General features: G+C 39.8%; 2 protein-coding genes across 4 annotated transcripts in view; both read left to right on the top strand.

The window, feature by feature from the left end:
* Positions 1–4214: 4214 nt before the first annotated feature.
* Positions 4215–14137, top strand: PPP1R2 (protein phosphatase 1 regulatory inhibitor subunit 2). Of its 3 annotated transcripts, none has more exons than XM_031062788.1 (6): positions 4215–4317; positions 4744–4821; positions 5127–5230; positions 6384–6574; positions 9452–9502; positions 10799–14137. In XM_031062788.1, exons 1-5 carry the CDS (start codon positions 4235–4237, stop codon positions 9467–9469), a joined length of 474 nt encoding a protein of 157 aa, XP_030918648.1. In that variant the 5' UTR covers positions 4215–4234; the 3' UTR covers positions 9470–9502; positions 10799–14137. The 3 variants fall into 3 exon arrangements, with proteins under 3 accessions (XP_030918648.1, XP_030918649.1, XP_030918647.1); XM_031062789.1 differs by having other exon boundaries at positions 6384–6563; XM_031062787.1 differs by lacking the exon at positions 9452–9502 and having other exon boundaries at positions 6384–6563.
* A 1010-nt stretch (positions 14138–15147) lies between these two features.
* ACAP2 (ArfGAP with coiled-coil, ankyrin repeat and PH domains 2) overlaps positions 15148–15670 on the top strand; it is a gene marked incomplete at its 3' end in the record, with an annotated part of 52686 nt that continues 52163 nt past the window's right edge. The window contains exon 1 of the mRNA XM_031062794.1: positions 15148–15257. Coding sequence (XP_030918654.1) covers positions 15148–15257 — 110 coding nt within the window. The remainder of the gene's footprint in view (positions 15258–15670) is intronic.

Consider the following 15670-nt stretch of genomic DNA (forward strand, 5'->3'; position numbering starts at 1 on the left):
GGGTGCCGGGTGTGCACCTGAGCGGAGGCGGGGAGCGCTGCTCGCCTGTCGCCGTGGCTCCTGCCGAGGAGTGGATGTCACCTGCTGAGTGTGGCAGCTCACAAAGGGTTTTACCAAAGCTACGAGAATAGTTCACAGTTTGGGAAATGCGCTTGATTTTTTCTCAGCCTTCTCATAGGCAGCTCATTTCTTGTAATCAAAAGCATGTCTCTGGAGAGGGGACCTCTCCTGGGCTGAAACATCATCAAGATGTATTCTCGGTTGGGCAGGAGCCATCCGTAAAAATCTCACACTTGAAAATGTGCACAGCCTTGTGGTTTGTTATTTGAATGACATGAAAGTCTTGGTTTAATTGTAACATGCCTAGTTAGTCCAGATATGCCAGAAGTGGTCTTCAGCTGTCCTTGCTGGTTCAGAATCCTACACTTTTCCTGATGCACCCAGCATGTGCTGCTTGCCGTTGCTCTGATTCCCTGTCAAGTTATGATGAGCAAGGTTTGACCTGAACTCAGTGTTTACAGATTTGCTTTGGACAGTTTTCTTTTCTTGGCACCTTATTGCAAGGAGAGAAGTAATGATAAAATGGTCATGCTGGTCGGTTTTTTGTTATTATGGTAGTACTACTTTCATGTTTGCCTAGTTAAGTCATTAATGTAGTCTAAAGTCAGCAAGGTAAGAAAGAAGAGCTTTTGCAGTGTTGCTTGTGTTAGCTGCTCCTGCTTTCCAGAGAAAAATTTTAACTGAATGAATGAGATGATGTTTTTGAAACAGGTGAGTGTAAGTAGCAATATGTTACACAAATGTGATTTTTTATTTTCCTTTTCTTTAGTTCTAATATGTAGCTTGATGTGTTTAGCACCACACCAGACATAAATTTCAACTGGCTGTTGGTAGTCTGTGTTTAATTTTCTGCAGTTTCTTTTGTACCATCTTGAAAAATGAGTAGAAATTGGAGTATGAACTGATGAGTGTATGGTATATTGGTTATTGCACACAATAATTTCTTGGGTAGCAGTTAGTGGGCTAGAGTCCAGCTTCTATTTCCTGTTTACCAACATGAGCCAATAAAGTCAGATTAATTCTGAAACTGCCTTGCAAGTTGAAAGATATTGGCTAAACCTGGCAGGTTGCATTAGAAAAATTCCTGGAAAGCTCAGTACAGGGTATATAAAGCTGGTTTCTGTGCAGGTATTATTTTTGGTGAGCAATGTATCAATATATCAGTGTTGTTTCTGATTTCAGCTAAACAATTTTGGTTTTAGAAGAATAAGTAGTACAGTTGTGATTTTTCTTTGAGATTGAAGATTAGTTAATAAATTCAGATATCTGTTTTCTTAATTCTTCTGCTTATTTCTAATATTGAAATTCAGGTCTGAAGATCTTTAAAAATATCTGTAGATGAAAGAGCTCATTGTGTCAGCTGTCATCTTTTAAAGCACGATGTTCAGAGCTCTCATGTACTTGCATCATTACTGACCTTGTGCTTCTGTTAGTGATGGTAACATTGTGTGGAAAATTTCCTTAATGAAAATGTGATGCAAGAATGAAGCTTGAGAAAGTGGGACACCACTGAAACTACATCCTAAGAGCTGAGATCGTGGGTTAATGGCAGATGTGTTATTGGCATACACACTGGGGTACAGTATTTTATGATGTTTTTTGCCTTCAGACCCCTGTAAGAGCCTGTGAGCGAGCAGATGTGATATTTTACAAAGGAATTAGAGAGGTGTGTGCGTGCACAAACAGCTGTGTTGGAAGAGGTGAGTCTGCTATGGCAGGAACAAGGGAGGTGTGAGAGGTGTTCCTTGGCTGTTACTGCTGCTGAAACTTCTTGCCTGTCCTGGTGTGGTGTCAAGTGAAGTTATTGTATATTTTTAAAGATGTGAGAACATACAAATGAGCACTTATGAGATTTTTCAAATCTCATTTTCCTAAGGAAGATTAGATTTCCTATTTCTGTATCTGAAGGGGTGTCAGGATGCATTTTTCTGTGATGGTCCTAAGCCATGTCATTAGTGTTGTGCTGTGCAGACATGCCTAAGCATGCAAAATTGGAAACAAACAGGGGAGGTGTGGGTTTTCAGAGCACTTAGTCATTCTCCTGTGAGGGCTTTTTACAAGCAGGGTGAAATTACACGTTTGTCTCTTTGCCACTAATGGCTTTTTTTCGCCCTAGGTGAACTTCAGGTTGTGCTTTGGGAGGTGTTCCACAGCCAAGGCTTTTAGTGTTGGAATCTGAGTTTAAAAAAATAAGTGTGAAAAACTAAGCCACTAAAAACTTGTTCAGTCTTTTATTTATGACTCACTGACTTGTTCAGTGTGGGCTGTCTGATTTCCAGCACAGTGCATGCCAAAGGGATTGTTCCAAGATTGCCAGTATTATTAATAGGTGGAGTTGGGAGCTTGGGCTATAAACCTTGATGTGCTCTGGGCAAGTGAGCACAAGGCATGAGAAGGGAATGTCTCCATCTGTTGTATTTCCTTGTCAGCTCAGCTCTGTCTCTTTACAGCAGCTGTGTACCCTATGTACCATTGTCTAAGTGTTCTGGTTGGTAAAATTCCTCACTGTGCAACACAGAGCATCTTGTGTTGGTCATGGAGGAACTTTGGGCTGTGTTAAACTGGGTAAGCTGGGGATTTTTCGACTCTAACCAGACAGTTTTGAATGAGTGGCGTTCCTAGAGCGGAGCTCCTGCTTTGTCATCACGAAGCTCATGACTCCCCGCCCTGCCAGCGCCGCGATCTGACTCACGTGTTGTCCGCTTATGCTGCAATCCTTGTGTTTGCACAAAATGATTCAATGGTCCTGAAGCCTCAAACATGAGACCTTGGCACTGGGTACTGTGTGCTGAGGGGATTAAGATCATTCAGTTTGTATTAATTTCTGGAGTGTAAGCCTGTGGCATGTAGGATTCAGCATCAACCCCCGCATCTGTATTTTTTCTCTTTAGTTTTTTTCCCCCACATTGTAGTATGCAGTGATCCTGTAAATGTAGAATGTAGGTTGTGCTTGGAATCTTGCTTTATCAAGTTTGTTTTACAGATATTATTCTGGCTAAGAGCACTTGTGTTATTGAGATTGAATATATCTTTCAGATCTGTTATTGGAGCGGTCTGTGTTTGAACAAGAGCAGTAAAGTGGAAGTCTTCCGGCCAACTGCCCCCTCCCACCCCCTGAAAAACCCAAACAACAACCTCCCCAAACCAAACAAAAACCCACACAAAACCCACAAAATCCTGTAATGTTTGCTTCCTTAACTAATCATTTACAACAAGAATATATTAATTAGTAAAATTTTTGTATTATTCTGAAATTAAATTTATTGGCTTAATCTAAGGGAAAGACCCCCTTATATGAAGTTTGCAATAACCTTTCCAGAGAAAATGTGGAACATGGTGGTTTGTGTTGATTAAACATTTTTTGTGGCTTTTAGATCAGTGGAGGGATGGCTCTTTCTCGGGCCACAAGGCAATTGCTTTTCTTGTGGCTTATATATTTTGTCAGTGAGCAGTCAGTGTGGGTGAGATTTAGTTTCTTCAAATATACATAAAATGGTACATTTTCTGGTTGACTAAGAAAATTCTAGATAATGTAGCATCACTTGTGCCTGTCTGTATAAAATGTGAAACTCCCTCAGCTTAATTATAGCAGTGAATCACTTGGCTTATTATTCCAATTTAGGATGACAAAAGCAGTATTAATAATCAGCTTGTTCTATGCTACTTACTTCACTGCAGGAGGGGATTTGTTGCTTGCTATTATTTATGTAACAGTTTTGCTAATAATCATTCCAGTTTCTTCAGCAGAGGTGAACTGAAAGGTATTGGATTCTGTTGAAATCTTGTGGGTTGTAGTAGGGGGAAGAATTCTCTTTTACAAGTTACTGTAAAATCAAACAGTTCACAAGATAGTCATTGAACAAGACCAGGAGTCTCTGAATTATATGAATATGTTTATAGATAATTGAGTTTGTTTAGCTCTTGTGACTTGTTAGGGAAATTAAATTGCACTGATAATTTGTTATGACTTAAGTATGTACAGAGCACTATTTAATAGTCATACTTTGAACATGTCTGTGTATCATAACAGTATTTTTTGTGCTTAGTATGTAGTAGAGATCAGATGATGTTTTAAAAATTCCTTCTCTGGTAAAACAGATCTAATTGTTTTAGAATATAAGAAAATTCAATTTTCTTTTCTTATTTCAGTAAAAAGTCCCAGAAGTGGGATGAAATGAACATCATAGCTACGTACCACCCTGCAGGCAAAGATTATGGCTTGATGAAAATCGATGAGCCAAGTACTCCTTACCACAGGTATGCTTGCTAAAGTGTGGGTCTCTGTGCTGCCAGGTGGAATTGTGGGTTTAGAGCAAAATTTACTTTGTGGGTGAGGTAGTATTACTGTGCAGGCCTGCTGGGTGTTTGCAACATATTCAGATCTACAAAGCTTCTAATAAGGAGAACAGTCTGAAAGGACAAAGTATGAAGGACAAAGTCTAGAAGGTTTGTTCTAGCAGACTTTAGCCTTTGAATGGAATAAATAAGTCTTACTTCTATTGATTTTATTTTTTTTCAGTACTAGAATATAATGTCATCTCAATATTTAAAGTTGATTTGAAAGCTTTTAAAGCATTAAAAGAGTCTTTTAATTGGGTGTTGTAAGGTTTTGACTGTTTTCTTGAGCAAACTACAAAGCTGAGCAAATTAGTAAAAGAGGCTACTTTTTGTTTGCCCTCCAAGCATGACAGGAGAAGATGATGAGGATCCAGTGAGTGATTCAGAATGTGAGCCCTTAAGAGCAGATGTGTTGAGTAAAAAGTAAGTATTGTAATAATAAAAACTGACTAGATGTGAAGATAATGTGCTCTTTCCTGGGTTAGACTTTCTTTGTGGAAAGCTGTTGCTGGTTTCTCTAGAAGCTGCATTTTTGCTATTGTCAAATTAAGAGGTTTTCAGTGTTTGATAGTGCTACTGGTAATTCAAACCTCTTGCACATTTTTACTACATACAAATATGACAAAAATAATGAACACAACTGTTTGTATGAGTATTCTGAAATGACATGTATTTTAAATAGTGAAAAACTTGCTGTTTCAGCATTTTGTATTGCATGATTTATGTAGACTGGCAGCTGCAGCTGAAGGTAGAGGACCCAAGATTATAGCAAGGCAAGAAGAAAGCAGTGAGGAGGAGGATGAGGATGAAGAATTAACGCCTGAAGAACGGGGTAGGCATAAGTTGTTTTCTTTCTTTTGATTAGCCTCTTTTCCTACAAATAGTTGCAGGTTTTCTGTAAGAAATATTTGCAAAGAAGAAGTGCTATCAGAAAAATGTTGTGATTTGAAAATAGAGATAAATAGTGTTTGAACAAATAGCTGCTTGTCTCCAGTTGGGATGTTTGGTTTGGGATCTACATGTAAACAGGAATTTGATGATGTTGGCTGCCTTCCTGTATACAAGCTTAAGGTATGGGAATTCCTGCTAAGACACCTCAAGTAAGAAATTCTGGTTTGGGACTGAAGGAATAGTTGTTAAATTGAACATATTTCAGGTAGATGTAATTCAATGAGTACAGCTACAAATAAAATGCTGCTAATTGCTTGCAAATGTACAGATGATATTTCTGTTGTTCTCAAAGCAACTGGTAGATGGATGCAATAGGAAGTCTACAGTTATTCCAAAGCAAATAGCATCTTTAACAGAGATGTTGTTTCATTTTAACTTGGACTACAACATTTTCAGGGAACAGTGAAACAACAATACTTCTAAGGTTTCAGGCTTGTATTAACTAGCTGGTGCTTCTCAAATTTCCTGGCCTTAACTTTGAGTGTGAAACCTTGCTATACTAAAAGAAGGAAAAGAACAAAGCATTGGGGCTGGCAGTAAGCAAAATTTACTTGAATTATAATGCATTACTGCTGGATATGCTGATGTTTAATATATGGAGCAGAGCTGGCTTCAGGCCATGGGGAAAGTGGAAAATATTTTCTTCTACATGTGGTAAATATATCTCTCATCACTGACCTTTGGTGGCTAGCCAGGAATCAAGCCACACATCTGCAAAAGTTCATCTTCTATCCCAGCAGTATGTCTCAATTTGTCCTTGAGTTTACTTAAAAAAAGGCTTGTGAAACTTTTTAAGTTTTGTGTATTTCTACCAGATGCTTCTCATGGTTCAGACTTGTTCTTAGTTGCAAACAGGTTCTTATAAAAGTGCTTCTGAGATTCCAATTACTATCCTTTTTGTAAGTCAGACTCATTTTAAAAGAACACTCCACTGCTTGAAGACCATAATTTTTATTCAGTGAGTTCCTCTTTGAAGAAGATATGTTGATTTTTTTTAAGGGAAGGAACAACTATTTCCATTTGTTTGCCCACAGAGAAAAAGAAACAGTTTGAAATGAAGAGAAAAATGCACTACAATGAAGGAAGAAACATTAAACTGGCAAGGCAGCTCATTGCAAAAGAACTACATGGTGAAGAAGAGGAAGATGATGAGGATGAAGAGATGCGTGATGCTGCAGATGTAGAAACAATGAATACAGAAGCTACCGAACACGGTGAGCCACTGGTTAGTTAAAAAGCACTTGTAAGTACTGGTGGCCCTTTGAGCTGTTGGAAATGAATATACTCAGGTGTGAGATGACTGGAAGGAGTACAGTATGTATGTAACACTCCATGAGTAAGGTTGCACTCTGTCTTGATAGGTAGATCTGTAGCCTGGAACAAAAACTCAGTGTTGATAAACAACATGTAGGCTTTTGTTTGTTGTGGCATAAGAGAAATCAAACATTTCTGCTTCTTACCATTTTCCCAACGTAGCTGACTGGGCAGTGAAGTTGCCAGCATCCTTTTTAAATGAGGAGCTGTCTTGTACTGTCTTGTAATGATTACATGGTAGAGCCTGGCTTTTTGTTGTGGGTCATTTCCTATTCTGCTCCCAATCCGTCCTGTAGTCAGCAATGGGAGATTACCATCAGTGTTTCCTCCCTGTTGAGAGGACTGTATTTATCTTCCTGAGGAAAAACACTGTAATGTAAAACTGCTGTTAGGTTTTCAATACAGACTTGTCCTTGAGGTGAAAAGCTCATTGCTCTAGTATGGGATAAGACTCTCAACTTTGCTTTTAGTGCAGCTACTGGAAGAACGTCTGGCTGTTGCTGGAACCTGTTTCAGGGCTGTCTCTTCATAGGAAACTCATAAAGCTGTAGAGACTGACACCTTCTCTTTCATCTTTAAACTTCTCTCAGGGTGAAGTCTTAGACTTTTGTGATGATATTCTGGTGAATAATTACAGTTCACTCCCCACCTCTTTATGTAACAGCACTTTGAATAAATTTTTGGCATAAACAAAACCACACATCTGTTGCTCATGAGACTGGTGGCAGTGAAGTCTGTAAGCCTTGTTCATTTGTGGTTGGCAAAGCTATGAGATATTAGCATGGTCTGCAGACTTGGGAAGATGCTGCATGGGTTTAACTTGGTTCACATCTGCTTTTCACAACAGTTCCTGTGAACTAGGAACTCATCTAAAATTCATTTAAATCCCACGCAATAAAAAGGAGATTTGAAAAGTTGCGTGTTTAAGTTCTGTGGATTGCACCTTTTAGTCCTGTTATTTATGACAGGAGGACTAATTTCTTCACAATTGCCCTGGAAGGGTCATTAGCTATGTGTCTGAGACCCAATACTGGACTGACTTTATCCAGTAACTGAACATAGGCCTTATAATGGCTATTTACTAGAACTTCACTCTCCAGGGGAAAGGAGGGCTGCAGCAGCCAACCGTATGAGCCTTCTGCATGGCCTGAAGCTGCCATCTCTCTGCACTCTGCTGTAAAACAGAGGCAACTCCGCTCCCCAGCTGCATTCGCCACTGGAAAGAAGGCAGACCTTTGCAGCATTTTTCCATCTCTATTGTTGAAGTCCATTCCACCTTCCTCATAACCAGCTTCAGAGCCACAACTGGTAATTATCAATTTTAGACTGCTCATGGCTAATAGATTCCATAAATGTAACTGTCTGCCAGTGTAGCAACCTCTTAACTAACTGGTTCACCTCCACACCATAGCATATAGAAATGCTTCCCATTAAGCTGATGTAGTTCTCAGTTCTTTACTTTTCTATCATTCTGCTTAAACCTTCATGTTTTATTATCTCCTAATCTCTATATCAACTATCACAGCCTTTAATCCCTGCCCTTGATCAGCTCTTCTGAGGTTAAGTACTGATCTCACTTTTGTAGCAGGTGGTGAATTGAATGCCCTCAGATGGATTATGAGACAGGGTTGAGCAAAGGATGATGGGATATGAACAAAAATGTTAATAAACCAGTCTTCTGTCACTGTCCACATTTTAAGAAATTCCTACATTGACATGAGAAATGTTCAGCACACAGCTGTGTTAATATCAAAGTTTCACTGAAATAACTTTTTTGAGATTACATTATTTATTGCTCTCATCTGTATTCTGAGGGCACAGAAGAATCTCCTTATTAATAAATGTTAATTGGATCTACAGAAGGTTTCTCAAATAGATGGATTTAACACTTGCTACTTGGGGTTCTTGGTCACTGTACTTTTGGTCATGCTGTGCTTTTGGTTACATTAAGCACTTGAGTATTTAAAAATTAGGCTGTTTCCTTTGCAAAGGAAATCAAAATCCTATTACTATTCATGTTCCTGAGAACAGTATATGGAAAGATTATTCACCTGGATAACTTTCAAAGAGCTCTTTGACTTGAAATTGTATTTTAAAGTGCTTTTGTCTAGAGCAGAAAAGGGAGGGTTTCCTTACTCTTATACTGGGTGATACAGGAGTTGAATTTTGCAATGGCTCATTTTGGCATCATTCTGTTAAACTGACTAAAAGCACTGATGCTTGCTTTTAACTTCAGTGAAAATATCCTGGGTTTTCTGCATGTTGTATTGTAGCTATATTTTTATAAATTCTTCCATTTGACTTGAGTTCTTGGGAAGTTGTGGAGATCATGAGATGATGTGGCTGCCACTCAGCTATTATGCCAGTCAGTCTATGTGAGTGAGAGCTGCCATTCAGTGTCCTTTTATTCACATGGAGTAACATGACTTCTGTAGTACTGACGATTGTTGCAGGTAAAGATGTGACATAAGAGGCATTTCTTAGTGCTCTGTTGTGACTCTGGGGTTCCACTGGCTCCTGGGTTGTTTTTCAGCCAGTTTGAGAATCTCTTCTTACTTGGAATTTTTTCCATCCATGAAGATCCCTTACAGATTCTGTGCTTCTCTTATCTGATGTTTCTTTCTACCCTCTAATTCTGTCTGGTTTGTATTTGAGTAAAACTAACAGTACACTTCTAATTTCTACACTCTGCTTTCAAAGAATGGGCTAAAGACTTAGGACAGGTTTAAGGAGGCTCCTGTCAGATACCACCAGGTCCACTAATAAAAGTTGCACTTCTTGGTTACAGACTGAGATTTCTTGCTGATTGAAATGAAGATGGCCAGTCCAGTCAGTGATGGTGAGAACTCTTTGTATATTTTTGCTCCCGTCTCCATTGTGGCTACCAAGTGCTTTAAATGGATGGATCATTCCTTTCTTGCCTCAAGTTGCCATGTGTATGGATTCCAGCAGCCAAGCTCTTTTGTGGAAAACAAAGTATAAGTTGTCACAGACTGCATATGGCAGGGGGATTGGAGCTGGATGTCCTATAAGGTTCCTTCTAACCCAAACCAGTCTATGATTCTACATTTGCTTGCTTCAGCATTTCACCTTCTCTGGCTACTTGCTATTTTTGACTCCATGAATAACATAAATAGACTTTGGCAGGAGAAGTGACCTTTGTTTCTCTCCATAAAAATTTTCCCATTAGAGATTCTCTTGGAAATCACTGAAGGAAATATTCCTGATGTAGGTAAATTTAAGCATGATGATTTCAGTGCAGACCTGTCTTCTGCTACACAAAAGTATCAACCAGAGGGTGTTGTCTGTGGCAGTTCAATTGACAAGCAGTAAGACTATTGTTCTCTTTCTCTGGTTCATTTAGCTGCATTGCTCTACGAACCCTGCTCAGATGGCACCCAGCAGCTGAGCTGTCACTGACTGGGTATGCCCTTTGGCCTTTGGTAGATACAGAATATGTTGTGTTTTCTTAACCAGGACAAGTGTCACCCTAAAGATGAATTGAATGAGAAGGCTGGGAGCACACAGCAATCAGCTCTGCTGGTTAGCTGTGCTGTTTGCTTGTTAAACGGCATGTTACCAAATCTAACTCATGCCCAAGCCTAAATGGCTTTTTAAAAAGAATATTATCATTTTGATGAGGTCTTCTTTGATCAGCACTGAGGAGGAGTTTCCTCTGATTTTTTGCAGTGCTTTTGCTCAAAAGCATGAATTAACAACTTCCTGAAAACACATGACTGTACTCCTTCATGTATAAACTTGGGGTTTTTTTGTTTCAAGTGCCTCATCTGGAGCTGAAATTTGACCTGGGAAGTACTATGTTTGTTGATATTTCAGGAACCTCATGTGTTAGTTCTAAACACCTGAATTAAATCCTCCTAGTTCCAGGGGGCTGAGCACGCAGTGCTTGTTGTGCTCAACAGTGGTGTTGGCCCTCTCTTTAGAGCATGAGGGTCAAATAACTGTTTTAGACATTTCTGCACTTTCCAACCAAAAGCTTATACATTGCTAAGATGGGTTGGCAAACATTATCTTTGGAGAACTTAAGATGGTTTCAGAAGGATATTTGTGTGTGTTGTGAAAATATTCAATGGGTGTGAAGAATTATCTATTTTTTGTAATCTCTCTTACGCAGCACATGTTACTCGTGACCAGCTGGAAAGTGGAGCACACAGCATAGAAGAAATCTGTCCAGAACTGTAACTGCTTGTCAAAGACACAAATATAAACATCGCTTCATGATTTTTGCAATTAAGGCTCTTAAATGTTAAGAAGCATATCAGTTACAATGTTGTATTGCCAAGAATGTTAATTTTAGACTTGTCCATTAGGCAGAAAACACTGTCTAATTGATTTATTCTTGTGCCTAGTATTTCATGGAGAATACTGCTTCATAATTTGTTCAACCAGAATGGCATTCCCTGTATGTATAGCGCTGATTATCTTGCGTGATGTACTGTTACTCTTGCTTTGAAACCCTCACTATCTTTTGATTTTACACTATTTATTTGAGAGTGTTCTAGATGTGGTGTCTCATATGGAAAGTTTTGGGATTCAAGAGCCAAACGGTACAGCCTATATCAGATTGACATGTAAGCTATTTATCAGATGTGTTAAGCAGTTTAAAAAGGGATTATTCAAGTCCTACAACTTTTTTTTTGTAAAGTGTTGACCCGTTAATCTAGATTTCAGTACGTTTTTTGCCTGCACTTTCCCAGTCTTTAGAACAAGAGCTATGTTATTTCTTAAGAGCGGTGTTTGCAATCAGTTGTTAGTTTCTGACTAAAGCAGTACTAACATCTAGTGGAGGGAGTGTTTTTACACTAGAAACGGCTAACTTGAACTTTGCATTTAACTGTCATAACCTCTTCCATCAGGACTGGTTGTTTTGTGGAGCTCTCTCTGGCTTATTGTGACAACATGCAAGTTCCCTCCAGCTTTTCTGTTAAAATCACATCCACTGTTACTCTTCTGGCTCTTGTTTCAAACATTTGGTTCTTTCCAGTTGCATGAACAGTGTTTGTGCTGTTAGCACCTGAGGAAAAACACCCAGCCACGAGGAAATACACATCAGGACTGAAGATGTGCTGAGCTTAGGCTCTGGCTGTTCTTTATTAAAGATAACTGCTGTTGATCTACTCTTTTGGGGTTGGCAATTTTCATACTGAAAACCACTGGTCTAAATCTTCCTGTGTCCATTGCAACTTACAGCAACTGCTTTTGTAAAATGAAGGCTTTTTGGAAGCTAGAAGGGAAACTGCCTAATTCAAATACTTGTTTACAGTGTGGTTGTATAGCTATAAAGAGGGATTCTGCACCTCCAAATTGCTGTAAAAACTTCCCACTGGGTGGAATTTGACTGGTGAATGTTCCAGTATTCAGAGTAGTTCCTGGGTTTTATTACACAAAGTACACACTTAAGCTTTAGCTTGGTTATGAAATACAGTGTATATCTTAATTTTGATCTGAATTTGATATGTTGCAAAAATCCATATAATTATATGGATCTATTTTAAAATGTCTTTTTCTCCACTGTATATGTGAAGTTTGAATAAAGGAATGAAAGTTATTTTACAGTTACATGCATTCTCAAGTGTGAGCCTTTGAAAGATTTTTACAGGAATGATTCATTAGACTGGATTCACTGCCAAAGATACCTGTGAGTTGTGCTAACTCTGTTTTGTAGTGTGCCTTTCCCAACAATCTCCTCTCCTTAGTAGGTAACAGGGTAGTCAGTTTTGGGTTAGTTAATCTTTTAATGTCTTGAATTGAAATTAATAGAGTCTTTTCACAAGAAAAAGTTGAACTCTTGATTCTGGCCAGTGTGGTGATGCTAGTTTTTCAACATGCAGAGTGCTATTTCTTCTTGTATCAAATGTGGTCACTTGCATAGACTAAACAGGGGCAAGGGGTAAGCATTTAGATACTTCTGACTCGTCAAGTCACTTACTGTAGCTTTCGGTTTGGCTCCTAAGAATAGGATTTCAAAACTTTAGGCTTGTACCTTTTATAAACCAGCTTGCAGTGTTCAGAGTGTTGGCCTGTGTGCACTGAGCTGTATTTCAGGCTGAGCAGCTGCTGGCCTGGCCTGCCCCAGCTGGGCACTGAAATCCTGCTGAGAGCACGGCAGTGCTCAGCAAAGCTGTGTCACTGTCAGACTGAGCATGGACGTGGTGAGCAGTGTGTGCAAGTAACAGCAGTGTGCTCTGTGAGCTGTGGAACAGATCACCTGTACTTTGTGCTAAGTATCCACGGTACTTCAGACCTGCAGTTAAGGTAGAATCCAGCAGCAGCTCTTACCCAAGCTAATGTCCTGCCCTCCTTAAGCCCCCACTTCCTTGTGTCCAAGGCCATTTGGTGCTCACCGGGGCTTCTTTGTACCTTACAAGGTCTAGAAAGCATTTTGTTTAACAAACAAACTTTGCTTACTTCCAATAAAGACCTTTCCTGTAATGGCTTCCAGAATCCTAAATGAAATTAGTATGGAGCTTTGAGGGAGGTACACAAATGCATGAAAATGGTTTTAAGTGAACACAATGTATAGTAGGTCCCTTCATCACTCAGGTAATTTTGAGCTGCTTGTGTGATCTCCCTTTTTCATGTGCCACCAAGCACCTAAATTCCAAGTTTGATGCTATTTTGAAACTTGATTTAGTTTGGGGTTTTTTTGAAAGGCTTTGTTCTCTGCATTTTCCTCAGTGCTCGGGGTGCTTCTTTGTCTTCCTCAGCAGAAGTCCAACCCAATGTCCCTGACACTGTTTCTAACTGAAAGGCTGGTTTACTTGGTTTTCTGTGCTTACACCTTGATGCATTTTAAAAGCTAAATTGGGTAAGTTTTACGTTGCAGTAGCTCCAGAAACTCCATATAGCTTTTTTTACAAAGGGATGTCTGATTTCCCTCTGCTTGAGAAATATCAGCTAGAGTTCCCTGCTGAATGGGGACAGAGAAGAAATATGTTTTCTCTTTTTGCATTTGATGAGGACTTAGCTTGCTTGCACATCTTAATCTTTAGGTGCACATGGTAAATGCTCATGTGTACAATTCAGAGTGGTGTAAAGAGGAAACAAAGACGGCACTTACTTATGTGGACAGTGAGCTCCACAGCACCATAATTGTGAATCTTCTTGCACAGGTTTAAGTCCTCAAGCTGTATCCTGTTTAGAGAAAGCATTTTCAATATGCTTCCATTAGGAAGATCACTTACAAATAAGAGCCTTAACTCATGTGTATAGATTTTATGTTTTCTGTCCATAGTTTCTTTCCCACCAACTTGTACAATTCATGGAAACTGCAGATACTTTTTCCACAGCTCACTGTCTCATGTTCTGGTAAGATGTACAAGTTTCACTCTTTGTTTCTGTAACATGCTTTTTTGTGGTGGTATGATGCCACCTCACTACTGTAATTATTTTATTTGAAACCAGTGTTAAGTGTCACAACATAAATAAAACCATTGTTTTCATTACTACCTTATGACACTAATACTAATCTAATGTTTGGCTTCTTGGAGCTCTTCAGAAGAAACTGGCAGCTAAATTTTGCAGGTGTGTTCATAGATAAATTCTTAAACCAATATTGTAATTTCCTCATGAGTGTCATTTATTGTAACTTTGATGTAAATTGGTTTGTTCACACAGATTTGCTGGCTTGCCTAGACCTGAGTGTAGATCTGGTAACCTAAGTCATGAATTTCTACTACAGAAAAGGTTGCATTTTTCAAAGTGTTTTTCTTTGTGTGTTGTAGTATTCAAGCACAACTGATCTGTCTCTTCGTGGTCAACACTGAGTCATCACTCACTAGCATGGAGTAATGGAAAATGACTAACAGCAGCTACTTCTTAGGAAGTAAAACTCTTCCTCAAAACAGAGCTGAGCTCTTTTCAATTGCATACTTCAGTTGCAAAGTAAATTTCACAACACAAATGCAGCCTCAGTGATACAAATATTAACATGCTGCTTTTCCTGAGTGGGTGTGACTTGAATGCCTAATCAAAATAGAGGTCGTTTGGCTAGTTTTGGTGAGGGACGGCTCACAAAAATACACAGTTGTTACATCTGTGTAACTTGTAGTTTGGTTCTGACATTTCACAGTCTTAGGAAAAAAAAAACCCTGACATTCTAAATCACAACTGACTGAACCAACAAGTGTCTCTCTGCTTCTGTGAAAGGACACCTTAACTGAGGGAGGGACTGTAAGGGTACAGCAGGCATTCAGCTTCTTGGAAAGAAGTTATGTTCCCCTCCTTCCATGTTGACTGTTTCTCATTGCAGTACTGAAAGGAAGTGGGGGAGAGAGAATGGGAAGAATATGATAAAACGAGGTGAAATGTAGTGCAGATGCTGCAGTGAGGGAGGGTGTGAAAGCTGCAGGGGTAGGGGGGCTCGCTGGAAGCAGGTATGGCAGCTCCTCAAACTCCAGGGTAGGCAAGAGTGAACATCCTCTACTTCTGTCAGCTTCTCAGCACCGTCCCCGTGACTGCGGGATGGAGCCTGTGACCTGTGACTGCTTCATCTTTGACAAGTTTAACTTGGATAGCAACTTCTTCTTCTCTGTCGCTGCTTTTGAGGAGGAGTGGGGCTGGCTGGTGCTCCTGTCAGTTTTACATCTGGGAACATCAAGCAACACCTAACTAGTTAAAGATCTTTTTCTGTATTCTCTTAAGCGAACAGAAATCTACAATGTTCTGCTGTCCTTGACTGCAAACTGGAGACTGAAACATGGTCCTGTTCACTCTGTATCACTCTAGTTCAAAAAGTATTCTCGGACGAAGGTTTGGTAAGAAACCCAACCATGCACACTTGGATAGTCCTTGACAGGAAAACCTGCGGTTTGCGTTTCTCCTTCACAGACTCCTTTGAGTCTCCCCCAGTTATTTCCTCCATCTGGAAGTGAATCACACTGGAGAGCACCGGGGCTGGCTCTCTCTCCCCGCTGGTGGTCCCCTCAGCCCGACCTGTGCCCGTCCCGCCGCCCCCTGAACGGCGCGGCTCGCCGGGGCCCGGGCT

This window comes from Geospiza fortis, unplaced genomic scaffold, assembly GCF_000277835.1.
Source record: "Geospiza fortis unplaced genomic scaffold, GeoFor_1.0 scaffold19, whole genome shotgun sequence".
Lineage (NCBI taxonomy): Eukaryota > Metazoa > Chordata > Aves > Passeriformes > Thraupidae > Geospiza > Geospiza fortis.

Coding starts and splice junctions, on each gene's coding strand:
- PPP1R2 (XM_031062787.1), top strand. CDS start 4,235: ATGAACATCATAGCTACGTACCACCCTGCAGGCAAAGATTATGGCTTG. Junction 4,318..4,743: donor CCAAGTACTCCTTACCACAG/GTATGCTTGCTA, acceptor TTGCCCTCCAAG/CATGACAGGAGAAGATGATG. Junction 5,231..6,383: donor ATTAACGCCTGAAGAACGGG/GTAGGCATAAGT, acceptor GTTTGCCCACAG/AGAAAAAGAAACAGTTTGAA.